This window comes from Manacus candei, unplaced genomic scaffold (genome assembly GCF_025592945.1).
Source record: "Manacus candei isolate 608988 ecotype Guabito, Panama unplaced genomic scaffold, ASM2559294v1 h1tg000014l, whole genome shotgun sequence".
In the NCBI taxonomy this organism is placed as follows: Eukaryota; Metazoa; Chordata; class Aves; order Passeriformes; family Pipridae; genus Manacus; species Manacus candei.
The window spans coordinates 54,130,689-54,158,224 of NW_026138062.1; the positions used below are offsets into that span (position 1 = coordinate 54,130,689).

At 53.0% G+C, this 27,536-nt stretch overlaps 2 protein-coding genes across 6 annotated transcripts; one reads left to right on the forward strand and one right to left on the reverse strand.

Annotated features, from left to right (window-relative positions):
• The first annotated feature begins 292 nt into the window (after positions 1–292).
• Positions 293–19,719, forward strand: IFFO1 (intermediate filament family orphan 1). Of its 4 annotated transcripts, none has more exons than XM_051780800.1 (9): positions 293–1,140; positions 6,075–6,135; positions 6,221–6,316; positions 6,553–6,693; positions 7,621–7,781; positions 8,264–8,384; positions 9,080–9,172; positions 9,368–9,498; positions 10,108–19,719. In XM_051780800.1, exons 1-9 carry the CDS (start codon positions 458–460, stop codon positions 10,208–10,210), a joined length of 1,590 nt encoding a protein of 529 aa, XP_051636760.1. In that variant the 5' UTR covers positions 293–457; the 3' UTR covers positions 10,211–19,719. The 4 variants fall into 4 exon arrangements, with proteins under 4 accessions (XP_051636760.1, XP_051636757.1, XP_051636759.1 ...); XM_051780797.1 differs by having other exon boundaries at positions 294–1,140; positions 7,597–7,781; XM_051780799.1 differs by having other exon boundaries at positions 295–1,140; positions 9,077–9,172.
• Positions 19,720–22,340: 2,621 nt separating this feature from the next.
• Positions 22,341–26,423, reverse strand: GAPDH (glyceraldehyde-3-phosphate dehydrogenase). 2 transcript variants are annotated; one of them, XM_051780842.1, is made up of 12 exons: positions 26,405–26,423; positions 25,582–25,625; positions 24,896–24,995; positions 24,640–24,746; positions 24,463–24,553; positions 24,175–24,290; positions 23,994–24,075; positions 23,691–23,842; positions 23,503–23,581; positions 23,193–23,276; positions 22,979–23,076; positions 22,341–22,643 (listed from the first exon to the last, which is right to left on the reverse strand). In XM_051780842.1, the coding sequence occupies exons 2-12, from the start codon at positions 25,602–25,604 to the stop codon at positions 22,574–22,576; spliced, it is 1,002 nt and encodes a 333-aa protein (XP_051636802.1). In that variant the 5' UTR covers positions 25,605–25,625; positions 26,405–26,423; the 3' UTR covers positions 22,341–22,573. The 2 variants fall into 2 exon arrangements, with proteins under 2 accessions (XP_051636802.1, XP_051636801.1); XM_051780841.1 differs by lacking the exon at positions 26,405–26,423 and adding an exon at positions 26,144–26,239.
• Between the last annotated feature and the right edge of the window lie 1,113 nt (positions 26,424–27,536).

A 27,536-nucleotide genomic window follows, 5' to 3' on the forward strand; every position in this document is an offset into this window, starting at 1 on the left:
GAAAGCACTAAATTCTATGCAATGCGAATAAAAAAAAAAATAAAAAGGAAGAGACAGAGGCACCCTGTGCTGTTGCTGGGCTGATGACGGGAATTAGTACCCGGCGGGACTTAGCTAGCGGTGCTGGAGCGGGACTTTCCCCCGGGATCGTGCCCGCCGGATCCTGCCGGACCCCGCCGCATCCCTTCGCCCCGGGGCGCCCCGAAACCTTCCGGGAAGCCGAGCCGCCCCCTCCTTCCGCGGGGCTCGGGGGCCGGGTGAGGAAAGGGAGGTTCTGCCGTGTCCCCTCCTCTGCTCGCTCCGCCCGGGGCCGGCGGCGGGGAGCGGGGGGCGGCTCTCCGCGCCCGCCGCCGCCGCCGCATCCCCGCCGCAGCGGAAGCCGCACCCCCGCCGCCGGGGCCGGCCGGGCGCATCCCCCCCACACCCCCGGAGCTCCCCGCCCCGTCCCGCCGCCGCCATGAACCCGCTCTTCGGTCCCAACCTCTTCCTCCTGCCGCAGGAGCAGCAGGGGCTGCCGGGCCCCGAGCTGCCGCCGCCGCCCGCCGCCGAGCCCCTGCCGGGGGAGCCGCCCGCCGGCCCCTTCCCCGCGCCGCCCGCCGCCATGGCCCTCCGCAACGACCTGGGCTCCAACATCAGCGTCCTGAAGACGCTGAACCTGCGGTTCCGCTGCTTCCTGGCCAAGGTCCACGAGCTGGAGCGGCGCAACCGGCAGCTGGAGAAGCAGCTGCAGCAGGCGCTGGAGGAGGGGGCGGGCGGCCGCGGCCGCGGACCCCCGCGCCGGGACCAGGCGGTGCAGACCGGCTTCGTGGGTCCCATCCGCACCCTGGGGCTGGGGCTGGGGCCGGGGCTGGGGCTGGGGCCCGCCCGGGCGCTGGGGTCCCCCGGCTGCCGCCCCGGCGCCCCCGCCCAGCCCTCCGCCTTCTCGGCCGGTTCCCGCTTCATGCCCGGCACCATCTGGTCCTTCTCGCAAGCCCGGCGGCTCGGCCCGGGGCCCGAGACCACCCTGGTGCAGGGACCGGGAGTCTCCTGGGTCCATCCCGACGGGGTGGGCGTGCAGATCGACACCATCACCCCGGAGATCCGGGCCCTCTACAATGTGCTGGCCAAGGTGAAGAGGGAGCGCGACGAGTACAAACGCAGGTGAGAAGGGGCGGCGGGAGCGGGGGGTCCCAGCAGCATCCCCCGAGGGACCGAAACCATCGCCGGGGAGGCTGTAGGGCTCTGCCCGGTGGGCGCTGTGCGGGAGAAACAGGGAGGGAAGGAGACAGCCCTCGCCAGACTTTCCAGGAGCGTGGGCTCCAGGCAGCGAGAGATGGGGTTGCAAAGCAAAAATTGGAACCCCTGAAAGCATTTGTCTATGCCTGAGTCTCCTCACTTGTCCCCTCGTTTGTGAACCCTCTTGGGATGCTCGTTGAGCCTTTTTCCATCCTATCAACCCGGCATGAGGGACTAGAAATACCTTTCCAAGCAGGGGAGGAATAACATGACTCCAGGAGATGTGTTTTAGAGGGGAGAGAATCTGGAAACAATGGGGAAGGAGGAGCAGTCAGAAAGTAGGTGAGGAAGGTGGGCATGCAGCAGTGAGCGGGTTTGGATTGAAAAAGGCTGCTGGGAAGAGCAGTGTTCTCTGGATATGTCGGAAGATGTCAGGAAGCCCTGCAGCAGGGTAGCCGGCTCCCCCAGGCCCTTTCCCTCCCCAGTGATCTCAAGCTGGCCTTCCCAGCAGAGAGCTGTGCTGGAGCACCACACTCCTCCGGGGCTTTCCTCTGGACCCAAAATAGCTGTGGCTTGGCATGTGCCTTGGAGAAGGATGAAGCAGAATGCAAAGCTAATCTCTTGGCCGGTTCTTCTTTCCCGTGCGGGGTGGCTGCTGCTCTCCCATCGCGCCGGCTGTGCTTTTGTTTCAGGCCGGTTTCCGAGGCTGCTCCCAGAGCTGCACGTAGGATGAGATCAGGCAGGGGCTGGCGTCGCAGGGTCAGGGCACGGCGCCGGGTGAGAGCGTCGCTGCGACTGACACCATCAGACAGACTGATTTTCTTTTTCGGAAGTTAGGGTGCTTTAGAACCAGTTCAAAGTAACTGATTGTGCACCCAACTACCCACGGGAGCTGTGCTGCTGACCAGTTCTGCACAACTGTGGGCTCTGGTGCCAAGATCAAGGCTGGGGATCCAAGATGACACCTTATGCTTTTGGCTTTATAAGGCTTTGGCTGAGCAAACTTGACTGTCAGATGCTCTGAAGGCACCAAGCAAGGCACATGGAAAGGAAGAGCTGGCATCTCTTCTTTCCCAATGATTACTGTGTGTACCTTAGGCTTTTTATTATTAAACCAGGGGTCTGGCTCCTTCTCCAGGGGCGAGCTGCACTCCTTGCCTTGCATTTTCAGATCATATACCAGCGAGCTGGAGCCACCTTTTTGGCCTGGACAGCTTGAGCCACAAAGGGGGTCAGTCAGAGAGGACCAAGTTGGGTTTGTTGATGCTGCTGAAACTTTAGAGAATGGAGAGCTTTTAGGGGTCATCCTGCTCTGGAAAGTGGGCTTTGGGGAAGGCTGCAGAGAGGGTGACAGAGGGACTGCTGAGGGTGAGCAGAGGGAGCACCACAAGCTGCTATGAGCCAATGTTGTTGGTGGGATCTATTTTTGGAGTGTGTTACCAGGAGCTGGGGGAAAGCAGACCCCACCCCCAGACCCTATCCAGCATTGGGAACTTTCTGATGGGAACAGCCAAGTCCCAAACAGGGGAATGGGACAGGAGGATCCCATTTCCACACCCTTTTCCATGCTGAGGCCTGACGGCAACATCCCCAGGGAGCTGAGACTTCCCTGCCATGGTGGGCTGTGATCTGCCACGGGGACAGTGCAGCTGGTGTCATGCCTTTGCCACCTGCCTGGTAGCAGATGGTAGAGACCGTATTAACACAGGACTTCCCGGTTTATGACCTGTGGCTTGGGTGCTCGAGCTTGTGCTTTCTTCAGGGCAGCGTTGCTGCTATGCAGCCCGCAGCACTTGGAGCAGTGCAGCAGGAGCTTCTCTCTGGATACACAAGGGCCTGAAATTCAAGTCAGGGATCTAGGAGGGGTGCGGGGGCTATAGGGAGGGATGAGAATAGATGCAGCAGCAGGAGAGAGGCTTGCAGAAGCTGCACTTGGGAGGAGTAGACTGAGGCTGGGTGGCCTGGAGAGGGGCGAAAGGTGCCTGTGAATATCATACAGACCTGCTAAGTGCTGGGGATCTGGGAGTCTCATCAGGTTTATGTTGTCTGCTACATCTGTATTTACAAGTAGTTTTTATCTTGCATGTTGCAAGGACATGCTGGAGATGTGGGGTGAGCAGTGTTACAACACAGTGTGTTAGAGTCACTGAATAGTTTGGGTTGGAAAGGACCTTTAAGGATTACCCAGTCCAACCCACCTGCCATGAGGTTTCACTAGATCGGGTTGCTCAAAGCCCTAACCTTGAACATTTCCAATGATGGGGCATCCACAGCTTCTCTGGGCAACCTGCTCCAGTGTCTCACCACCATGATAAAAAAATTAATCCTTATGTCTAATCTAAACCTACCTTCTTTCAGTTTAAAACCATTGCCCCTTGTCCTGTCGTTGCAGGCCCTGGTAAAAAGTCTCTCTCCATCATTTTTATAAGCCCCCTTGTTTATTAAAAGGCCTCAAGAATGTCTTTTGTTGTTGTGATTGCCCTCCAAGGAGTTGTGCCAGGTTACAGGGCCTTCACCACTAAGGTGAAGCTCAGACCTACTTCAGACATGGCAAGAGCAGCCCAAAGCACCAGTGTGCACTAACCGTGGATAGGGTGAGGCACCCCAGTGCCTCTTGCAGTGAACAGGATTTTTAAAGATGGGGGAGTTGTTTATGTTGCTAAGTGAACTTGTTGAGGGGACACACCTGGGAGGGGGGATGCTGTAGGGACAGCACTGTGTCTTTTCATGTCACCAGCTTTAGGGGAGGGCTGTTCCATGGCTGGCAAGGAGATGGTCGGGTCTGCCTGCTGCTGGGACCCTCCTGCCTTTGCTCTTTGCCTTCTGCGTTTCAGCCTTTGGGCAGGTTGTTGCTTTGCAGTGGTGTAGGAAGGACCCACATCTCCCCTTGGCATGCACTGGTGGCCATGGGGTTGCGTGGGGCAGCCTTGCTTCCAGCTGGCAGCAACCTGGCACGGCCGCCGGCCGCACTGGGCTGTGGGTGCAGTGCTGCAGGCAGGTTATTATTAGGAGTGGTGCATTGCAGGAGGGAGCAGGGAAGGAGCCAGGCAGAAGAGGAGAGGGTGAGAGGTTCATAATGGATGGGTGCACAGATTTGTCTCTTGTGGGGTGAATCGCTGTCTCCTTCTGCCTTTAAATTGCTGTTTATCTGATCTGAACTCATCTTCCATAGCACTGGTATGAAATGAACTCTTACCAGGATTTGCAGCTGTGCTTTACTTTCCCAGTGAGTCTGGGATATATAGAGATTTGGAGGGAGGCGGGGACCAAAAAAGAGGAAGTGCCTCACAGAGAAGGATGCTGCAAATTTTTTTCTTGTGGTGGAAGGCATTTTTGTCCCTGGCGAGGAAGGCCTTGTTTGAGCAGCTCCCATATAAGGGCAGTTCTACCTTTTAACTTTCTTCTTTCTTTTCCCTTCATCTCTCTCTTTCCCCAAAGGGATGGGAACCCCCTTTGATTCCCCTTCTGGAGCTGTGGTATGGATCCAGCATCAAACAGGAGGAGTGTATACTTTGTCCTTGTTTCAGTAAGGAACAGCACTGGTAGCTTTAAGAACTTAGAAATTCATAAGCCAGGGCTCTCCCATGTTGTCAGATTGTCCAGATACCCTGAGATAACAAGTGTGAGGGCTTCTCATATACTTTCTGATTTCCTAGACCTTAGGATTTATTGTTCAAACTTGGTGTAAGTGAGAAGAGAGATTTTTCATGTCCTCATGCAGAGTCACAGTGTCTGTGTTGATGCTTGCAAGCATTAAATAGAAACCAGAGATCACCACACCAGGAAGAGTCCAGCTCTGGTTGCTTTCCCAGAGTAGTCTTACTTTCTTGGAAAAATCTGGTGCTCCCAGAGAAGCCAGGAGCCAGGTAAGAATGCAGCAGCCCTGCCCCATGCCACACCACAGCACATGCCAGCCCACCTGCTCTGTGGGATAGTCACTCAGCAAAGAGCAGTGCAGCTTCATGGCCTCCCAATAGACTGTGGAGTGGGCCAACACTGCAGCATGATCTAAGAGGACGATCTCATGCAGTGAAATATAATATAATTGCCAGGGGATGTGTCTTTGTATAGCAAGGCCGGGTGCCTTGCAGGTCAGCCGCTTTCAAAGCTGCAGAGCCTCATACAGTACCCACCAGCCAGCCTGGTGTAAACTGAGACACCCTATCCTGCTTCCTTCTAGGATGAAACAATGTTCTTTGATCCAACCTGTTATGCGGCAGTAGAACCAAGGACACTTGTGCTCCTGCCCAGGCAGTGTGGCCCGGCACAGGGCAGCCCTCTGCATTGGTACAGGCGGAGAGCAGCTCTTCATGTGGTGCATATCGTGCTCACTCACACCGTGAGGTGGTTTGGTGTCAAGATTGGATTTTGTGCTTCTGGACAGTCTGAGCTGCAACACTGCAGACACACAAATGTGGTCACAAAAATGTGGCACAGGAGGCAACTCTGCAACATCTGCAAACCCGTTGTTGAGTGTTGGAGCTGAACCTCATGTGACCCAGGGCTGAGGGGCTCGGGGGTGGATGGAGAGGCCAGTGGGCTGCATCAGGCCGTGGGCCAGCCCCAGTGTGGCAAAGTGTGCAGTACAGCCTGGGTCGGTGTCCCCAGCTCCCCCCGTCGCAGGGTGGGCAGCCGTGGTGGGGCAGGGTTCGTGGCCAGCGGGGCTGATGCACTTGGCAGCTGCCATCGCCTGAACACGAGAGGCTATGCATTCTTGGGCACGTTCTCCTTCCCACCCCGGTGCCGTCATCCCACCCTCTTGGATAGCTTTGGGGTGAGCAGCTGCTGCTCCGTCCTCTCTCTTTGGCAGCCAGCGAGGCGAGGCCGATAGGATCTGACCAGCACGTTTGTCTCCCTAGATGGGAAGAGGAGTACACGGTGCGTGTCCAGCTTCAGGACCGGGTTACTGAGCTGCAGGAGGTAAGCTCTGCTGTCCCCCACTTCCTTTGCAATGCAGCTGCCCCCCCCTAATGCTGATTTGCTTGTCTCCCTCTGCCTGGGGCAGGAAGCCCAGGAGGCTGAAGCTTGCCAGGAGGAGCTGGCCATGAAGGTGGAGCAGCTCAAGGCAGAGCTTGTTGTCTTCAAGGGACTGATGAGCAATGTGAGTCCCTAACCCCTCTCTGACCCCACAGCTGGTCCTACGTGAGCAGTGGGGCTGTGTAGAAAAGCAGTTCCTTGGTGGGGCACAACCAGCACAGAGGTGGTCTGGCAGGGTGCAGTGAGCAAAGTGGAGATGTGGATGCAGTCCTCCATGAGCAGGAAAGTGGGGGCAGTGATTGCTGTTTGCTTTGCCTAATATTCCTCCTTTGTCTCCTTCCTGTGATGTTGTGGGTTCAGAACATCACAGAGCTGGACACAAAGATCCAAGAGAAGGCCATGAAGGTGGACATGGACATCTGCCGGCGCATCGACATCACTGCCAAGCTGTGCGACGTGGCACAGCAGAGGAACTGCGAGGACATGATCAAGATGTTTCAGGTGAGAAGTGCCTGATGCTGCTCCAGGCTCAGCTGCTGGCTCGTGGGGAAGAGAGTTCTCAAAGGAGGTAGAAGAGACAACACCAGACCCCTGCCAGGGGAGACGCTTGGTCACCCTCACCCTCACTCCTTGCAGTCCCTTGCTTTCTGTCTCTCTCGGGAGGACCAGGCTAAAGGGCACAGAGAGGAGGTGGAAAGCTCCAGATGTTGCTTTAGGCATCAAGAGTCCCCTCAGCCTCTTGCTGACCTATTGTGTTGGGCCCGGGGACACCATAGTGGTAGGGGAACAGCTGCAGGAGGGAGACGAGTTGCTCGAGCGTCTGTCTCTAATTCCATCTCTCTCCTTCCCCTTCCCCTCTCCGTCATCTTCTCTCTGTCTCTCTTCTCTGTCTCTGTCTCTTTTCTCTTTCTGGATGTTGCTGCCTTTCTGTTTCGCTCTTTGTCCCTACAGAAGCAACTGGTTAGTTTCATTCAGTTGGGAAATTTTACAAATTTTAAACTTACTATAAATAAGGTCGGACTGTATATATTGACATATTTCACCTTTTTCAGACTCTCTTTTTTCCTGTTTCTGTCACTGTGTTTCTCTGTCTCTGGACTGGGGTGGTGGGTGATTTGAGTTTTTCTGCAGTAAAACCACATTGTTTTTTCTCATCAGATTCATAGATTCCATTTTTAGTTGCTTAGTTTTAATTTTAAAAAATGCTAAAACCATGTTTTATCCATTGCATCCACCTTTAACCTGATCATAATGAGCCCATCTCTCTCTCTCTCTCTCTTCTCTTCCTTCCTTTCTTTCTGTCTTTCTCTCTTTCCCTGCCTTTCTGTCCCTCCACCATTCCTTTCCCCTCCATCTCCTCCCAACTACCTGCTCCTGACCTCGGACCCGGCTTCGTTTCTGTAGTCTCTGCACTTGTCTCCCGTTAAGGTCCCAGCCTCGGTGGGGCGGAAGCGGGAGCGCAAGCAGGTCAGCGACGAAGACACCTCACTATCAGAGAGTGATGCCTCCCGAAAACCTGAAGAGGAAGAGGAGGATGAGACCACTGCCATGAGTATCAATGAGGAAATGCAGAGGATGCTGAACCAGCTGTGAGTGCGGCTGCTGCGCTCCTCTGCCGACAGTGTTGTGCCAGGCTCCAGCATCAGGCTCCCGGCTGATGCCTGGGATGGGGAGGGCAGGGGTGGTCTGCAGCTCCCCTTCCCAGCTGAGGGCAAGATGGGAGGTGCTGCTGTGGAGTATGTACACCCTGTGCTCTGTGGCACGGTGGGACTGACCCCCTTGGGAGTCCTGAGGCCACCCGTGCCGTGGGTGGGAGCTGGACCAGCTCCCCCTCTCTTGACCCCTTGCCACGTTTTGGGAGTCCCTGCCTGAATTTTCTGGGGCTTCTGACCATATAGCCCCTCCCCATCATGTGTTGGGTTTGGGCACACTTGAGTTCACCCTGGCCAGACCACCCAAGAGCTGCAGCCCTGCAAGCTCATGAGCGGGAGCAAGGCTTTCAGCACCAACTCAGCCCCTGCCTGCCATGGTGTTCCTGCTGGGTTCTGATGTGCTGTTCCCTTGCCCCCAGGAGGGAGTATGACTTTGAAGATGACTGTGACAGCCTCACGTGGGAGGAGACAGAAGAAACGCTGCTCCTCTGGGAGGACTTCTCTGGATATGCCATTGCAGCCGCAGAGGTGCAGGGGGAGGTAATGGTGGTGTCAGGTCCCCTTGGGGATCCAGCCTTGGGTTGGGACACCTGGTCCTGCCTCAGCCTTGGAAGATGCTCCCTCAAAAACCAGACTTCAACTCGTCTATGCCTTTTCAGGCCTGTACAGATGCTTTCCTACCCTTTCTACACAAATACATGAATACATTACTTGTTGAGGTCTCCCTGTTAGAGACACACCAGGGACCTGTAGCCTGAAGGATGTGCTGAGAACATGGTCCACACACATAGGGGAGCCACAGTCCTCCCAGAAGAGAAGACCTCCTCTGACTGGGCTGGTCTGTGGTGATCCCTTGCTCATGTTCTCCAGCCCATCTGCCCAGTGTGCAGCAAAACTGCCCAAGCAGTGTCTGGCTAAAGCCCTTGTCGTCCCACATCTTTGGCCCCCAGCAGTCCCCTGGGGATGTGTAATGCTTGGAAATGGTCTGTGCTCTCCAAAGCTTCTGTGCATTGCTGGGCTTGTTCTGGGTTGATGTGTTCACTGCCCGGCGTGGCGAGTCCTAGGTCTCCTAACTCCATGTTGGCAGAACTGAATCATGCCTTCTATGCACTACACTGTATATGTTTCTTCCTCTTTTCCCAGTGTTGCCAGTTCTTTCTCTTTCTATCTTGCCTGTGATTCCTCATGTTGGACACCTCCCTGCCTCTAAACATGCTGTCTGCTCTCCTCAGCAGCAGGACGACAGCCTGGAGAAGGTGATCAAGGACACGGAGTCACTGTTCAAGAGCCGTGAGAAGGAGTACCAGGAAACCATCGACCAAATAGAGGTGGGAGAATGAGGAAGTGGGAAGGGCATAGCACATAGAAGGGTGTGAAATGGGGGAGTGGATCCCTGGGGGAGGGAGACACAATGCTGGAGCAGACCATTGGTAATGGGGGTAGCAGCCCCTGGTCTGGCTGTGCCCACTGCCCTGCACCGCACTGTGCCCTGGGCTCATCTCTGCACCATTTCCCTCGTGCAGCTGGAACTGGCCACAGCCAAGAACGACATGAACCGGCACCTTCACGAGTACATGGAAATGTGCAGCATGAAGCGAGGCTTGGACGTGCAGATGGAGACTTGCCGGCGGCTCATCACCCAGTCTGGGGACAGGTGAGCTTAGCAGGAGGGATGGGATACCCATGCTCTGGAGCCAGGGTGGTGGTGAGTGGGAGCTGAAGGACTCCTGCACTGCCCTGATGTGGCATGGAGTGAGGGCAGCTTCCAGAGGCTGTTGGACTCCTGGTGACCAGCCTCTGCTCAGGTCATGGTGCCGCCTCTGCAGAAGGTGGGCTGCACGCAGGAGTCTGTTTTGAGAGGTGAAGCCAGACACCCCTGATGGAGAGAGGTGCTGCCATTGTTACAGGGACATTGTATAAGTCTCCAAAGGCCTGTGGAGCCAGGGTGGCTTCAGGCTAGGGACCTCTGTGGTGGGCTTTCACAGACCCTTAGCCTTACATGCCTTGTCAGGGTCCTGCTCTGGACAGGCCCCTCCAGCATTTCGCCCAGCTCTACTCCATGCTCTTGACCTCTTGATTGGTGTCCTTTGGAACACCCTCCCCGGCCCCCAGGGATTCCCACAGACTCATACTCCCCAGGGGAGCAAGGGGGGCACTTCAACTTCTCTCACTCCTGCTGCCCTGCCACCTGCCCACACCAAACGGGGTCCTTTCCCTCCTCCTGGGTGATGCTGTGACCGCTGCCCTTTGCTATTCTCTGCAGAAAGTCTCCTGCCTTCACCCCGAGCTCCAACAGCGAGTCAGCCCCGAATGAGGAGAGTGAGGAATCGGACCGCGATCCACCTAGCGATGCTTCTATCAGATAATGAGGGGAGGCCCTGCTCCCTTGGACCCCCTTCCTGGCATGGGGGTGCCTGAGTCACGCCTGGGAGAGACTGTCAGGGACGTGGAACCACTGGTAAACGTCTGTCACCCAGGCTCACTCCCATTTTGGGGTGCTTGGCAGATCCCACACACCCCCCTCACCGGATACCTTGCAAATGGGAATAGCTAGATAGACCTGAGGGCCCTTGCCCGGGCTGCTCTGCCTTCAGCCCCTTCTCTATTCCCTTTTCCTGCTTTGGTTAAACCGTGGTTCGGGCAGGGAGGCTCCAAACCTGCCACGGTGGCGTTCTCCAGGACCTGTTCCCAGGCCCCCCCAGACCCACCTCCTCTGGCCTCCGTCCTGGTACACTTGACTTGCCCCCTGCCCTCCCTGCGCTACACGGAGCTGAACGAGAGCCGTACCTCCCTGCAAACTGGACCTGACACTGGTGCCAACTGGACCGAGCCCAGGGCTCTCTCTGTCCTTGCTGCTGGCTGGGCGCCTGGCTGATGCCTCTGCCATGCCGGGCACCCCGAGCCCTCCCACCCCTCCTCCGGGTTGGGGGCCAAGTCCCGCTCACTGTGCACTTTGCTTTGCCGCCCGTCGGCGATGCGCTCACGTCTGTGTTACGGGGGCGAGGTCATTAAATGGGACAATTTCCTTTTCTACAGCTTCGCCGGGTGTGGGCTCTCCCTGTGCTGTCGCGGGCGATGCGTGGCTTGAGGCAGGGGGTGTCCTCCACCAGGCCCCCAAGCTTACATCATTGGGTCCCCTTATGGGGCAGTCCCATCCCTTGGGCATGCTGGGTGGGACTGGCAGATGGGACAGTGGTGAGGTCCCTGTTCTGAGAGCCACCAGCCCTCAACAGACTGTGTGTAGCACTGGTGTTGTGTGGACTGCCTTGTTCTTAACCTGGAGCATCATCGATGCTGAGGCTGAGGGATTGGAAGTGAAGCTGATCCTGGCTTGTGACTTGTGGACCTTCCTCTCCTGTTGCCTGGTCTCCTCTGCCATGCCAGGGCACCCTTCTCGCCTGCTCTCAGTCCCACATCCAACCTCGGTGTAACCACAGTGGGGAATCCCCTGTCCCACCATCTCTTACAGCGTTTTTCTGGCTGGCCTGTGGCATGTGCTCCTCTGGTGACAGGAGGCTGGAGCCTGGCAGGGTGTCAGGAGGGGATGAGCAGCCTGCTGAGAGCCAATGTGATCCAGAGAGGTAGTGTCTTCTGGAGAAACAGTGTGATACACTGAGCAGTGGACTCAGGCTGCACAGCCAAGGCAGGTGAAGCTCTGGAGAAAAAATGCTTCTCACTAAATGTCCTGAAAGGAAAAGAAAGTAACATGGCAGTAGAGTTTTTTGGATCATCTCTGAGATTAGGTAAGGTAGATAAAATGGGGGCTGAGCGATGCAAGAGTTTCTCTCTGTAGGTTCATCATAGGTGGCCAACGCTGCCATGTGCTTTAGCTGGGAATGCCGTGGCATCCGTGCACCCCAGCACAGTGTGTTGGCATTTGGGCAGGGTGAGGCCCTCTGCCTGTGCCTGTAAGATGTGTTACGGCATGTGTTGGTGTTTTAGTGTGGGCTGACCTGGCTGGTTAGAGCTGGCAGGGAGGTGAGTCCCTGCAAATGGCAGAAGTCAGCAGCCGAGGAAACCTCCAGGCCAGGGTGGAGCTGGGGGACTGCTGCTGCTGGGAGATGGCGTTTCCACAACTGATGGTCTGCTGTGGCTGCGCTCCAACTCACAAGTGCCACCTTCACTTCTTGAAGGGAAATGGGGAGAGTGTTTCACAGGAGCAGCAGGGTGCTGGGAAGCAACAGAGGTGTGTTCCCTTGTCCTGGCTGCTTGTGGCTGTGTAAGTGGATGGGTGGTGTGTGTCCCAGTGCCTGCCATGGCCCTCACCTCCATGCTGCCTTGTCCAAATTTCTTTCCCTCTTCCTTTTTATTTTTCTTCCTAAAAGAGCTAAAGGAAATATTTTAATAGTCTTTTACTTTCAAGTGATGATGCTTCACACACAGTAGATCAGGGATCACTTTCTATCTTGCCTGGAGGCTCTTCTGGTTCATGCAAATCCCCTTTCCTGTACGTGTCTTTGCAGCATTTTCTGTTCTTTCTCTGCTGTGGAGAGCTCTGTGAGTGGCTGGCAGCGTCTGGCTTTCCCTGTGCATAATCCAGGACATGCATACCTTTGCCTCAGTACTGCTTAAGGAACCCACAAGACTGGAGAGATTTAAAGCATGAAGCACAGCAGGACTGACATCTCTGCCCAGAGGAACAGCAGGTGCTGCTAGACACCCGTGTACCAGGACATGTCAGGACCCCAGTCCCACACTGCTTGACAGAACTCCCTTCGCAGTGAAACTGAGGTCTCTGCCACCCATATGTGCAAGATGCTGTTCTCTGGTGAATTGTATCACCAGCAAGAGGCTCTGATCCCCCACCAGTGACATCTGTGAACTGCTCAGTGCTGTGTTGCTTAATGCCATCCCTTTTCCAGGACACCTCTTGGCAGTGCCTGCTCAGGAAGCAATATCAATTCCTGTCTCACTTGGTGTCCATGCATTAATGTGAATGCTTAATGCCCAAGTATTGTCCAAGCATGGACTGAATGGGATTCCATAGCAGGATGCATCCGGGCAGTCCTTCTGTCAACATCCAGCTTGGGGCTGTGGCTGCTGACTGGTGACCTCCATGAACATTTGTCCAAGACTATCCTTTTAGGATTGAGTCTCTGGATTGGCAATGAGGTCCTCCCACTGAACATTTACACAGACTGGTTCATCAGCTTCCCCACCCCTCAGAAGTCCATGTTGGTGGAGACTTACTTGGGCAGTCTGGAAATATGCTAGTGGTTACTCTGGCTTCTCCCTCCCCAACATTTGGACTGCTGTGCCTAGGTGAGGACAGGCACAACTTTTATATCAGCTGCAGGAGTGGCACAAAACCCCTCCTTTGAGGCAAATGCTGTCCCTGGGCTGGGACAAACCCACTTTTGAGCATCCTGCCTCCATGAGGAGCTGAGGGACACAATCAGCCTTTGAGCTGGAGTGAGAAGTGCAGTTCTCTGCACTCCATGCTCCCCATGCTGAGATCAGTCTCCTAGCAAGGGCCTTCAGCAGGCAGTGCCAGGCATGCTCCAGAAGTGAGCTGTGGCTCCCTGCTGGATGCATTTCTGATCCTGTGGCATTAGAGTCACCTCCCCTACCCTTTCCCTGGTGATGTCCCCTAGGACGCATCTGAAAGGTGAGCGATGGTCTTTGGACACACAGTCTTCAGGGTGGCTCTGAGCTAATTTTAGCCTCTTCAGGAACCTCCTTGGACGAATCCTTTGGGAATGGGCCCTTCACAGAAAAGGTTTCCAATTTAGCCGGTCAGTATTCAAGCACTGCTTCCTCCAGGCCCAAGCATGGTGCATCCCCATGAGCAAGAAATCGAGTAAAAATGGCAAGAGAACTGCTGATGAACAAGGAACTCCTGTCAATACTCAAGCACAAGCAGCAGATACGCAGGAGGTGGAATCAGGAAAAGGCTACTTGGAACAAATATAGGGATGTTGTCAGAGTGTGTAGAAATGAGATGAGAAAGGCCAAGGCCCATCTGGAACTAAATTTGGCCAAGGATGTGAAGGACAGTAAGAAGGGCTTCTTCAAATCCATTAACAACAAACAGTAAATGGGGCCTCCTCAGCAAGTTCACTGAAGACATAGCTGGGAGGAGGACTTCAACAGGCTGGAGGGTTGGGCAGAGAGGAACCATCTGAAATTCAACAAAGGCAAATGCAGGGTCCTGCACCAGGAGAATAACTCCACGTTACTCCCCAGTACAGGCTGGGGGCCAACTTTCTGGAAAGCAGCTCTGTGGAGAAGGCCCTGGAAGTCTGGTGGACAACAAGCTGTCCATGAGGCAGCAGTGTGCCCTTGTGGCCAAGCAGGACAATGGTATCCTGGGGTGCATTAGGACAAACATTGCCAGCAGGTCGAGTGAGGTGATCCTGCCCCTGTACTCAGCCCTAGCAAGGTGCATCTGGAGGGTTGTGTCCAGTTCTGGTCTTATTAGTGCAAGAGAGATATGGAGCTCCTGGACAGGTCCAGTGGAGGGCAACAAAGATCATGAGGTGAGGAAGCAGCTCACGAGGAAAGGCTGAGGGAGCTGGGCTTGTTCAGCTTGAAGAAGACCCAACTCATCGATGTGTACAAGTATCTGAAGGGAGGGTGTCAAGAGGAAGGAGCCAGGCTCTGTGGTGATGCCAAGCAACAGGAAAGGGGCAAGGGGCAGAAACTGGAACACAGGAAGTTCCACTTGAACAAAAGAAGAACTTTACCGTGCAGGTGACCAAGCACTGGAACAGGTTGCCCAGAGAAGTTGTAGAGTCTTCCTCACTGGAGATATTCAGGAACCATCTGGGTGCAATCCTGTGCCATGTGCCAGGGATGACCCTGCTTGAGCAGGGAGGTTGCACTGTAGTCCCTTCCAGCCTTACCTATTCTGGGATTCTGACCAGGCCCACTGAGTTTCTTGATGAATACTAGCAGAATTTCCCACACAGAAGGTGGGGAGCATCGCTTTCCTTGTGCCTCACTGCATGAGTGTGGGACGGTTCTTACTGGCTTTAGAGAGGGTTCAGTCAACCTAAGCACTTAGTAGCCCAGATCTTCTTCCCTGTGTTGAGTGAGCCTGCGCCATCCCTTCACTCATTCCTGGATCTGATCTATTTTAGATCATATCACTGAAAGAGTCTGACTTGTCTGTTGAGTCAGTTAAGGTCCTGTATTTTCCACCCGGCACCCTTCTGCTGAGGGTGCTTTGTCACTTGTCCTGCACGACTTGCCTTTGTGTGAATTAGCTTTTCCTCATATCGGGATTCCTTAGATGGACCTAAATGCGATGCTGACTGCCTTCCCCAGAACAACTTTTGATTCCCTGCTAACCTGTTCATCTTGTTTCTTAGCCAAGAGTCAGGAGAGGTCAAAGCTTCATAGAGAGTTTTTCTTGTTTCTAGATCTGAGCTGGGAGATGGACTTTCCTAAGCCTTGTTCTTTTGGCCATACTCTTTATACGTTTATGGTTGTTGCTGTCTCAGGTACCTGTGGCACAGGGTGTCCCAGAACTTGCACGTGATGATCAAGTATATGAAATACTCTGGCTACAGGTAAGAAACCTCCTTTCAAGAGGAGAAGTCAGAATTAATGCAGAATACGGTGGAGTGCTGCCTCGTTGGAGATCCACCTGGATGATGCATGGACAGGCTCCTGAAAATGTCTGGCAAGCCCCTACACATGGTGATTAATGCTGGGAGTGATAGTAAGACAGCATGGAGAACTGGAAGGGCTGCAGGCAGCTTTAGGGAAGCCCAGTCATAGCTTAATCTTCCAATGGATGTATGAGAATGTGAGGAATGTTTTGAATGTGAATTTTTTAAATTTTTTCACTTTCCCTTGAGACAGAGCAAGGAGAGGATGCAGTAGGTCCTCTGGTGGGGGGGATATAGATGTCATAGCTTGGAGAGCAGATGTAAGAGCTGGGTACTAAGGTAACACTATGGAAAAGGAGCTCAAGCGGCCATCAAAAGGCATCGTGATCAAGCTGGACCAATATCACCACAGATGGGAAGAGGCAACATTTTCAGCTCCCAACAGCAGACTGCATCTGGGCAAAGTGCAAGAGGAAACAGGAATTCTCAGGGTAGGAGGAAATGTAGTTAATTGATATTTTTAATGTTCACAATCACATGGTAGAACTGCTAGCTCAGTCTAACCCATTTGGGTAACAGGCAAATAGGCAAGAGCAATTGTGAATTGGGTTTACAAGCTGTGTTAAAAAATCACATTCACTCTAGAGCTGATAGCCAAGTAACATGCTCTGACACAATTTCATCAAGGCATTGAAGGGTCTTTTATATACTCCTGAATCCCTCCAAAAAACATTTAATGTCTCTGCTTTGTGTGAAAAGGAAAATTACATTGTCGTGGGAGACTTTGGCTGGGGATACCAAAGAATATGCTGTGCCAGGGAGAGTTTCTCATCAGTTTACAAATGATGGCATGTCCAAGTAAGGCAATGATTTTAGATGTCCTCATGACAGATAATAATTGGGTTAAGGTTGATGGTTGCCTAAGGACAAGGCATCAACCAAGAAACAAACTGAGATATCAGCCAGGACAAAAATGTCAGCAGAGAACTGCATGGTGTTGTGTAGCTTTTTCTTTGAGTGAAAGGAGTGAGAGATCTTTGAAAAGAGCAGAGTTTTTCCAGCTTTTCAAAAAGCTGTGATTTAGTACACATGAGAAGCTAGCTTTCAGTGAACTGCTTCCTGGAATAAGTGGCCTTGTGACAAAGGTACTTAGAAATAAGAATAACTAATAAAACTAATTATAAAGCCTGACCCAAATTAACAAAAATAAACGTCATAACAACTACAGCAACTGTGGGTAGGCGAATAATTCAGCTTTATAAAAAGGTCTTCAGCTACTCACATCACCTCATAAAAAAATAACAATAGCTGGATGTCTAAGGACACTAACAAGTTGTTCTATTTATATTTAAAGAAAAATCAATCCTAACAGTAATATTTTCTTCTTGGATGAAATTGGGGGGGGAAAATCAAAACAAGGCAAAAAAAGAGAAGTACTCACCAGATAAGTCTGTTTGGTCTATGAAGAGAGGAGAATGTGGTCAGAAGGAAATGATGAAGCACTTTTCAGGCCATCAGCAAATAAGGAAGATCCTTGACAGGATCTTCTCCAAATGAACACTGCTACATTTCCAGGCACAGATGACCTAGACCTCCACGCTAATGTGGAGAGGTGCGTGGGGTGCTGTCATGATGAACAAGCCACTGCTCAAAGCCTGAGGCTGCCTGGGGAGATGGAGCGAGTGATGCAGAAAATAAAGCGTGGAGCCATCACTGTGTTCCTGCAAACAGTGTTTTGCAAAGCACGGTAACCCCCACGGTGAGAAAAAAGCAGTGGCTGCTGAAATCCATGGTTTGCTGAGGTCAGTTTTTAAATGCATTGGGGAAGACATTTAAAGAAAAGCCTGGGTGGACGGGTGAACAAATGACGTCAGTGATTAGTCTGACAGGCCACATCCAAAAGCCAATGAGAAACCAGTGGAGGGGGGAGGAGGGGAGACATTGTGAAGGAATGGAAAAAAGATCTACACACATTTATAGAAGGACAGGGAATTGACAGGCAAAACTGAGACCATTCTTGATATCTAGAAATTATAGGCTCTTAAAAAGAATAAATATCTCACTCAAAAATGCCAAGAGACATTACAGTGTGGTTTTGAATAGAGTCAAAATACATTCTGTTGCCATACATATACAGCCACGCATAGATACATCTATGAGCAAGAAATATTGGTGACTAACCTTCCTTGTGACAACGGAAAAGTTGGAAAGACTTAGGGAGCAGGATTCACAACCTTGTGCAAGTTCTCAGCCAGGCGCTGAAGCAGATGGCATTTTTAAAAATCTTTTATCCACATGTGACATTGGTGTGCTTTGTCCTGCTTTGCATCAGAAACTGGAATAGATAGAGCAAAGACTCCTGTGATTCCAGACTGGAAAAAAATATGTTTTGAGAGTGGAAAGTTTAGTTATTTTGCTCCTTAAGAAAAAGACCAGTGAGCATTTTTGCGCAGTGCCTAAAGTCAGTGCACGATGACGTTCTATAGGGCAGTTTAGTCAGGCTGATAAAGGCATACTAGGAGTCTGAGGAGATGGGAAGCTGGAGGCCATCTGAAATTTGGTGCTTTGGGTCCAGCACCTAAACCACTATCCAACTTGGCAACTAAAATGCTGGAGATTACAAACTACTTTTTTTTTTCTGTCCCAGGACTCAGGGCAAGGTCAACAAAGGTTGCTTGCTTGTTTGGTGGAGGTTTGGGCAATGTTAAAGAAAGGCTTTGAGACCCACAACGTTAAGAGTTGTGTCCCCTCCCCCCACTACATGTATTATTTCTCATTTAGCAACCTTGAATTTCGCCTACCATTTTAATAACCCAGTCACTCGGTCCCAAGGTCCTTCTGCACCTTTCCACAGGCTGATTCAGTGTTTTGGATCATTTTGCATAATCAACAGACCTTGGTACCCCACGCTCCAAATTGTTCTGAAGGTGCTGAATGGTGGGGCAGATGTCCTCAGATGCTGGACACTCATACCTTCTCTCTGTCGCCACCAGCCTTGCTGCTAGTTTAAAACCTGCAGAAGGTGATTTTCCCTGTGCTAGGGCTGTTGTTTGAAAGGTTTTGCCAGCCTGTTTTTTCATAAATCCTGTGGCTTTTCATCATGTGGGGGGTTGAGGTGAGTGGTGAATTACTTACAGCACAGTTACCTGTTCATCCATTTCATGCTACAGACCATCCAAGTCTGGCACTTGGTACTGTGCTGCCCTTTAGTGTCACAGATATGTTCTCAAGTCCTGATGCTTCGGTTTGCAATTGCAGCTTCATCTCATCACTGCCGAGGAAAATCTCTTGTCTGGCAATACCCCAAAGCTCCTCTGATGGCAAAACATCAACTTTACTTTTCTGTCATGGCCCTAAGCTTCCCTAATCACTCCCACACCATCTTATGGCTTTTTGGCAGCTTTCTTGCCTCCAAGATGCATTGAACGAGGTTTTCATATTTTCTATTTGTCACGGTCTCCTGAAAAATCTGCCTTTTTTTTTCTTTAGGTTCTTAAGCTTCATTCTCTAGTATTTATGAGTTTTTCTGTTATTTTCTTTTATTTTCATTTGACTACAGCTTCGCTTTTTGATGGCTGCCTTTTCAAATTTTATGCAGTAAAGTATAACCTAGCGCTACTGTTCCTTCTAGGAACATTTAATTGAGAATAACTCCCTTGAGAAGATGACACTTCTATAGCAAGGTAATATATGGAGGTAAGTCAGCTGTCCTAGAGTAAGAGATTGCATTCAGCTCAGAAGAGTACGTAACAAATTATTTGTTTTTGCAGTGTGCAGACAGTACGATTGCTCAAAGGTAGGCAGCCTGTTTTTGATGAAATGCCTGCATTCTGTGAGTACTGCTGGAGCCCACAAGGGGTATTTGCATACTCTGAGTTTATGTCATGAACCTGCATTTTGTGAATGGCCTTTGTTATGAAGGAGTTTGGAACATTATTGTTTAAGGTGTCTTTTATCACTGTTCAATATATGCCTTGTGTCATAGTCTTTCCATCGGAGATCTATATCTCCTCTTCTTTGCATTGATCTTGTCAGTTGCTTTGCTCTAAGAATGATTTACTTCAGAGTGGACAGAGTATGTTTAAAACATCCAAGATCTTTTTTTTTTACTGTGCTTACGCATTCGCCATTTTGTTACATTTTGTTGTGATTTTTCAAGCGAGCTTAATTAGTTTACACATCTGCTCAAGCTGATTTTCACTACATGGCATCTTCCTTAATGCTGACATCTCAAGAAGGTGGTCTGAGGACAACTAGCCCTTTCTTGGGGAAGTAATGCATGTGTGGTAGTCTGTGCAAATGCTAATGAAGTATAAAATAATTTCTCTAAATGTTCAAAGTTGCCATAAAACTAAATTTTCCCGTAACACCACTGCTAATTACCATTAGCTGTCCTAAAACTGAAAATAAAAGTTACAGCTTACCACCCCTAGAAATGGTTGGCTGCCCATCAGAGAGCTTTCTGTCAGCACAGCCCTGCAAAGGAGTGAACCTGGATCCCAGGTCCATCCCTCTCCCATGATGGCCCAGCACAGTGCCTGGCCTGTCCAGGAAGGCAGTCAAGCCTTCAGCCAGGATCTGTGTCCTTCTATGCCTTCCCCTTGCAAGGTGTTCACAAATCAGGATAGATTATGGCTTATCACAGCTGCTTTCGGAGTTGGTTTGTCCCAGCAAAGTGGTGTGATCACTTTTCACTTCTTTGCTGAACAAGAGCCTCCTTATGTTTGCCTGAGCACCTGCCTTGCTACACCAAGCATTTCTATCAGTTCTCCTTAGAAAGGCTGTAAGAACAAACCTAGAGCTCCCCTACTTTAGAAAAAACTCTTCTCCAGAGACAGAAGCAGCTGCCACAGCAGATCTCCCACCTTTATCCCAATGCCATTCACAGTAATATGTCAGTTTTTCAGATTGACTTAAAAAAAAAAAAATTTAGTTTTTTTAGGTCAGGGTTGCAGTTCTCAGACAGGCTGGCCACTGAGCCAGTTTTTCCATCTGCCCGGAGGGGCCTTGCTGTGGTGCCAGCTGTAGGCACAGTGTCTGGATGTAAAATGAGGATTCTGGAGAAGTGCTGTGCTTTTCAGGGAGGTTATGTGAGAGAGGAAACCAAGCCCTCCAGGCAGTCCAAAAGCTGCACGACTTGTTTGCCACACTCGTTCTCCCTGTTTCCGTACAAGACCAACCATGTTTTAAAGACTCTGATTCCTGGCTTGCGCCTTGCCTGAATACTTTTATCGTTTTTTTCTAGGAATTTCAAGCAAGATTGTAAACTAGTTGAAATAGTATTTTGAAACAGTGAACCTTTATTCAAGACATTCACAGCAGTTGTTGGTCTGAGAGCACATACTCCTCCCTGCACCCCATCCCCCAGGTTATATGAATTTGCTCATTCCCACAGCAATTTGATCTCAGGTTGGATAGAGCTCACTCTTGTTAAATAACAAGAATTCTTTGCTCTATGTGAATTTTCAGGCACCCTTATCTTGCTTAGGAAACATAAGGCTTTTTAGAGAAAAAAAAGGTTACTCGTAGTAATGTTCCACCTTTTAACCCTGTTCAAAATATATTTGTTTTACATAAGAAAACAGGCATATCCATCCCTCCCCCCCCCCGCGAGGTGTTTCAGTAGCCTCTCTGCGCTTCCAGATTATCAAGCAAGGCGCTGACTGGCACGCACACAAATATGCACACAGCACAGCCATTCAAAGCACCCAAGCACAGCAATCAAGGACAGGACGGGACCAACCCAAGACTCATTTGTAAGCTTGACAGGTCTGCAGGCTACACCTCTCCTCAGCAGAAACCAGCTCCACGGGAGGGCTGCCTCCAGTGAGCCCAGCATCAGGCAGCTCCCATTTAACTCCAGAGTTACCTAAAGCTTCCACAGGGCCATTTGTGGGGTAAGCCAGGTATTCCTGCTGTCCCAGGGCTAATGATCTGCTCAGAATCCCAACTCTTATTCAGAGGCAGGTTATTTAACTTTTTTCTCTTTGCAACATAACTTTGAGTCATGGCCCTCTAGTCCAGCAAACATTTAATTTTTACGCAGCTCAACCACTGGAGATAAGCGGCTCCAGGAAATCACGTCCAGCATACCTTGATCCTGGGAGTTTTAAGTCCTCCAGCTAAGTCCTTGCTGCATCCAGATCAGGATCTAAAGCGGGGTCCACACAACAGCTCCAACCCTGCCCGCCAAAGAGAGAACAACACATCAGCCCTGAGATGTTAAATTAAGCTGCTAAAAATGGAGGGCCATGTGATTTTGTGCAGTGCATCGCTTATCTGTCCTAGCACTCACAGGTCACCGAAGGCTCCATCCCTGCCCGGCAGTGTTCCTGCTTCCAGAGGTAACACAGGGAATCAGAGGGCTGACACTCACCTTGCAGAGATTTGCTGCTCAGCAGCTTAACTGCAACTGCCCCTCCTTACGCACAGAATTAAGCCAGAATTAAGACTAGCCACCACCATGCTGACACTGGCCTCTGACACGTCCCAAGGCAGCCATTTCCTCTCAGGCAAAGCCAGTTCATTTTAAAAGGTAAAAGCAGATGAAATATCTTCCTTGTAACACCAGGAAGTATTTTCCTTGTCCCCTACTAAGGCAAGGGAAGGAGAATTGATTTCTTTTTCTTGTGCCCCTTTACCAAACCAAGTGCAAAGTCACCTTGCTCAGTACTTTATCCTGCATACGCCCATCAGACATGCAAATCCAGAGGTAGAAGGTGGATGGAATCACAGAGCTCCCTTCTACCACACGGCAGTCTTGAGAGCACAGCCTTGCACCACACCTTATTTTGGCTCACAGGCAGGAACCTTGCCTCTCCCATGTGGAACAAGCAGTTCACCAGGCTGCACACATCAGCCACATGCAGCAGAGACTGTGCCACACAGGCACCTGCTCATTACACCCCCCTTCTATTTCCACTGACAGACAGAAAAGACATTTCAGATGGTGATAACTTTTATTGATGTAAGGTGGTACACAAACAGATCAGTTTCTATCAGCCTCTCCACCTCCCCCAGGCTCGGGGAGAAGTTGGAGGAGTGGGGGAGACAAGGGAACAGAACTGGCCTCTCACTGCAGAATGCAGAGCTAAGCGGTGGTGAAGAAGGGCAGGGGCTCCAACAAGGGAGAATCCTGCTTCCCTAGGCAGCAGGGGGGCTTGTGTGCTCGGCTCACTCCTTGGATGCCATGTGGACCATCAAGTCCACAACACGGTTGCTGTATCCATACTCGTTATCATACCTGGGGACAGAAAATAAGTGCTGTCAGGGCTGACCCATTCCTTGCATCCCTTCTTCCATTCTTCTAGCTCCCTTGCCCCTACACAACTGATACAGGCAGCTTCCCATCCACTTCCAGTAAAGAAAGCAATGAGCATCCCACCCACGTGTCCAAGAAGGGAAGGAGAAAGCTATAGTTGTTTCAGCTAAGAAGCAATCTCACTCCATTGAGACTGTTACAAGCTGGAGCCAACCGTACTCCACACAGGTCTGTTATCCCCCTGGAATGCCAGCAGTGACCAACAGGACCCAACTCTGTAACCTGCCTGTGCCAGCCCTCACCAAGGCTGCACCTACCAGGAAACCAGCTTGACAAAATGGTCGTTCAGTGCAATGCCAGCACCCGCATCAAAGGTGGAGGAATGGCTGTCACCATTGAAGTCACAGGAGACAACCTGAAACAGAGGGGAAATTTTAACACACAGCTATCCAAGATCCCAGCAAAGCTGCTGCCAGTCAAAAATGAGGCAAATGACAGTAACCACAGGCCAGGAGACTGGGAGCTCCTTACCTGGTCCTCTGTGTATGCCAGGATGCCCTTCAGGGGCCCATCGGCAGCAGCCTTCACTACCCGCTTAATGTCATCATACTTGGCCTGAGAAGAGACAGATGGTCAGATCCCAACTCACACAAAATGTTTGCCGGGGGCAGGGGAGGGAGGAAAAACACATGGGAGCACCACAGCAGGTGCTATTTTCACAAAGATCAAGTCTTCAGGGACAAAGTCAGGTACACAGACGGCAATTCCAGGAGCAAGATGGAGTTTAGAGGAAGAAGGGGGACCATCTGAAGGTTGTTAGGACCTTGCCCACAACACTTACTGGTTTTTCCAGACGGCAGGTCAGGTCCACAACAGAGACATTAGGAGTTGGCACACGGAAAGCCATTCCAGTAAGTTTCCTATGAGAGAAGTGAGTCAGCAAAAAATAGCACCTGGGACCCCTCTGCCAGCCCTCCATTCCCCTAGGAATATTCTACCTCCTACTCATAACCAAGAAGGGGCACCCACCCATTAAGCTCAGGAATGACTTTTCCCACAGCCTTAGCAGCTCCAGTAGATGCTGGGATAATGTTCTGAGCGGCACCTCTGCCATCCCTCCACAGCTTCCCAGAGGGTCCATCCACTGTCTTCTGTGTGGCTGTGATGGCATGAACAGTGGTCTGAGAAAAGAGCACAGGAGTAAGAACACAGCCAATACTCTCCAGAAACAGCATCCCAGGGGACACAAGGAGTTACTGATGCTTTCCCTCTCATATGAGGGGACCTGTGGATAGGGCACCCTGAGTTCTCAGCACCAAGCTGCAGACCTACCATAAGACCCTCCACGATGCCAAAGTTGTCATGGATGACCTTGGCCAAGGGCGCCAGGCAGTTAGTAGTGCATGAAGCATTGCTGGGGTAGAGAGAAAAAGGCACATCAGCCAGAGGTGAAAGGAGATCCCACGCAGCTGGTGAGAGCTCCAGGCCAGAAAACATCTTCCTCTCTCCTTACCTGACAATTTTCAGAGACTTGTCGTACTTCTCATGGTTGACACCCATCACAAACATGGGAGCATCAGCTGAGGGGGCAGAGATGATAACACGCTTGGCGCCACCCTTCAGGTGAGCCTGGAGAGGAAGAGGTAAGACATTAGATAACTCAAGATCCCTCCAAGCTTGCTTCTTCACCACCTCTTCTCCCTTACAGCCTCATCTTGAGCAATTCTGTACGTGGTAACGTGCCCCACAGGCAAAAGTGGTTGTATATCCCTTCTCTCATGTGCCACTGTGGCATACTTACCCCGGCCTTATCCATGGTGGTGAAGACACCGGTGGACTCCACAACATATTCAGCACCAGCATCTCCCCACTTGATGTTGCTGGGGTCACGCCTGAGGAGGGATAGAACTGTAAGAGCTGCTCCACGAGACACACACTTTCATACTCCAGAGGGGTGAGAGGGAAAGAGATTACTTACTCCTGGAAGATGGTGATAGCATTCCCGTTAATCACAAGTTTGCCATTCTCAGCCTTGACAGTGCCCTTGAAGTGACCATGAGTAGAGTCATATTTGAACATGTAAACCTAAGAGAGAGAGAGAGAGAGAGAGAGGAAGGTCAGGTACCTGGGCTGCCATCCTCCTGTAACACTCGTTTTTCCTGGGAAGCTACTAGAACAGATCTAGAGAAGCCCTACTCAGAAAGGCCCAGAGGGGGCACTGCAAGGCAACTCACCATGTAGTTCAGATCAATGAAAGGATCGTTGATGGCCACCACTTGGACTTTGCCAGAAAGGACGGCAGCCCGGGTGACCAGGCGGCCGATGCGGCCAAATCTGGAGAGAGAGAAGGACACGGGTGTGAAGGCACAACAGGGAACCTACTGGGCTGAGCACGGCAGGCAGTCGTTGGCAGCCTTCCCTCGGGATCATCCGCTCCTCCCTGCCCAGCAGGGCAGGAGGGAGCCCTGTAGCCTGTCCAAAGGCCAAGGCACCCTGGTTAAAGATTAAGAGCGACCCCCAACCCGGAAAGGTCAAGTGCTAAATTTACTGAGGCCACGCGGATCCAGTTACTCCTCGGCCCGGCACGAGAAGGTCACATCCCCGGGACGGTCACCGACACACGATCCACCGGGCGACTTTTCGGTGGGAGGCTGCAGGGATCCCCGGGGATGCGTGGGGGGAAATTGGGGCAGCCAAGCAGCGGCATCGCCTTCCGGGGTGAGTCACCCCGAATCTGCAGGGAAGTGACTCAGCAGGTACCGCTTTGCCCCGGGGGACGACGGCGGAGCGGGGACCGGTGGGGCAGAGCGGGGACCGGCAGGGCTCAAAGCGCCCCCCCCCAAATCCTCCCCCGCGCCCTTGAGGCGACCTTGCCCCCCCATCCCCAGTCCCTTCGCACCCCACTGACCCCGGCACTCACCCGTTGACTCCGACTTTCACCATCTTTGCTTCTTCGGGATGTTCCTGCGGGCAGAAACCGCCGTTGAGGGGCTGAGGGGAACCGGCCGCAACCGCCCCCCGCGGCCGCGCGCGCCCCGGGCACCGTTAGCGTCTCGCGTCTCGCCCCTCGCTGAGGGGGCGCGAGGGGGGTGGGCGAGGGGGTACCCGCGCTCCGAGCCCGCCCCCACCCGGGCGATCATCCCCCCGCCCCGGGCCATCATCCCTCCCCTCCTCCCCCCTGCTCCCCACAGCCCGCGACAGCTACCCGCCCCCATCTCCTCCTTCTCCTCCTCAGGTGATCATCCCGCACCCCCACGTCCCCATCTCCCCCCTCATGCCATCCCCGCCATTTTGCGCCGCGCCGCCTTTGTGCCCGCGGGCCCCGGCGCCACGCGGCCCCGCTCTACCCGGGGGCTGCCGCCGGCTGCCGCCCCCCCGCCAGTGGGCGGTGTGTGTATATGTGGGGAGGGGGAAATCTCACACGCCCACCCCCCACCGCCACTCTCTCACCCCGCGCATCTCCCGCCGCCCCCGCCCGTTACCTGCTGCCTCCAAGCCGCCGAGCGCGCAGTGAAGAGGTGGCGCAGCCTCGCTCCGCCGCCCTTTATAGGCACGGAAGGGCAGGGCTGGGGCCCGCCCCGCCGCGCCGCCGCCCAATGGGAGCGCGGGGGCCGGGCCGGGCTACGTGCGCTCGCGGTGCGGGTGCGGCTGCCGGACCCCCCCCCGGAGGCCCCCGCCCCGCCGCCCCCCGGCAACAAAGGCCCCACGCCGGGAACGGCGGGTCCGCGGGGCTCGGCACTCACCCTCCTCCCGCCGAGACGCCCCAGGGATGGCGGTGGGGATGGCGGTGGGGATGGCGGTGGGGATGGCGGTGGTGAGAGATGGCCTGGTCTTTGCGGGGAGGTGCCCCCAGGGCGAGAATGGGCGGCTGCACCCCTGCCCGAGGAGGCGGGGAGGGGCCCCCCCGTCCCCTCCCGGTGATGGGCTGCCCCCGCCGGGCTCGCTGCTGCCCCGGGGGATGGCGTACGCTGCTTTCACCTGGTAACAAAGGGCAGGCACCCCCCAACCCTCGGCTGCAGCCTGCGCCCTCCTGCATGGAATAGTATCCAGTATCTGAAGGGGACCTACAGAGAAGCCGGGAAGGGACTCTCTGATAGGAACTGTAGTGATAGAACAAGGAGTAACGGGTACAAATTGAAAAACGGGAAATTTAGGTTGGATATTAGCATTAACTTTTTTACTGTGAGGGTGGTGAGACGCTGGAAGGGGTTGCCCAGCGAGGTCGTGGATGCCCCAACTCTGGAAGTGCTCAAAGCCACATTGGATAAGGCCTTGAGCAACTCGGTCTAGTGGGAGGTGTCCTTGGCCATGGCAGGGGGACTGGGAGTAGATGATCTTTAAGGTCTATTCCGACCCCTTAACATTCTATAATTCTGTGGTAGCAAGGGGAAAACGGCTGCAGGGATGCTGGGGACACCCCGAGGGAGCAGCCCCTTTGCATCTCCCATTCCCCCGGCGCTGGGAAGCTGCAGGTGTTGGTTGGGAGCTCTCTCGCCCCCCGCCTGGGACCCTCCCCGGGTGGGTTTATCCAGGCGTGTCCTGGAGGGGCCCCGGCCGGGTTGCGGCGTGAGCACCATCTTAATGAGGCACTGCGGCACTGGTGCCGCTGCCCGCGGGACGTGACGGCGGAAATCCTGCTCGTCTACCGCCTCGGCCCGCCTTCCCCGGCTGCCTGCGAGGAGGAAGGGTTCCTGGCATGGCCGCTGCCCAGCTCCCGCCCCCCCATTCCGGGCTCGCTCTCGGAGTCCTGCCGGGCTGCAACTCCCGGCGCTGTGCGGGGCACGGGCGGCAGGACAAACCCGCGTTAGGTACAACGCCCACATCACGCCCAAATCCCCTCCGTCCAGGAGGAAGGTGTGGGAACAGTGTGGTTTC

What these genes read in the sequence shown, in the direction of transcription:
- IFFO1 (XM_051780796.1), top strand. Translation starts at nt 458, where the DNA reads ATGAACCCGCTCTTCGGTCCCAACCTCTTCCTCCTGCCGCAGGAGCAG. An exon ending in AAACCATCGACCAAATAGAG is followed by an intron (nt 9,173 to 9,367) that starts GTGGGAGAATGA and finishes TCCCTCGTGCAG; the next exon opens with CTGGAACTGGCCACAGCCAA. An exon ending in ATCACCCAGTCTGGGGACAG is followed by an intron (nt 9,499 to 10,107) that starts GTGAGCTTAGCA and finishes TATTCTCTGCAG; the next exon opens with AAAGTCTCCTGCCTTCACCC.
- GAPDH (XM_051780842.1), bottom strand. Translation starts at nt 25,604, where the DNA reads ATGGTGAAAGTCGGAGTCAACGG. An exon ending in GCTATCACCATCTTCCAGGA is followed by an intron (nt 24,554 to 24,639) that starts GTAAGTAATCTC and finishes ATCCCTCCTCAG; the next exon opens with GCGTGACCCCAGCAACATCA. An exon ending in TTTGTCAAGCTGGTTTCCTG is followed by an intron (nt 22,644 to 22,978) that starts GTAGGTGCAGCC and finishes TTCTGTCCCCAG; the next exon opens with GTATGATAACGAGTATGGAT.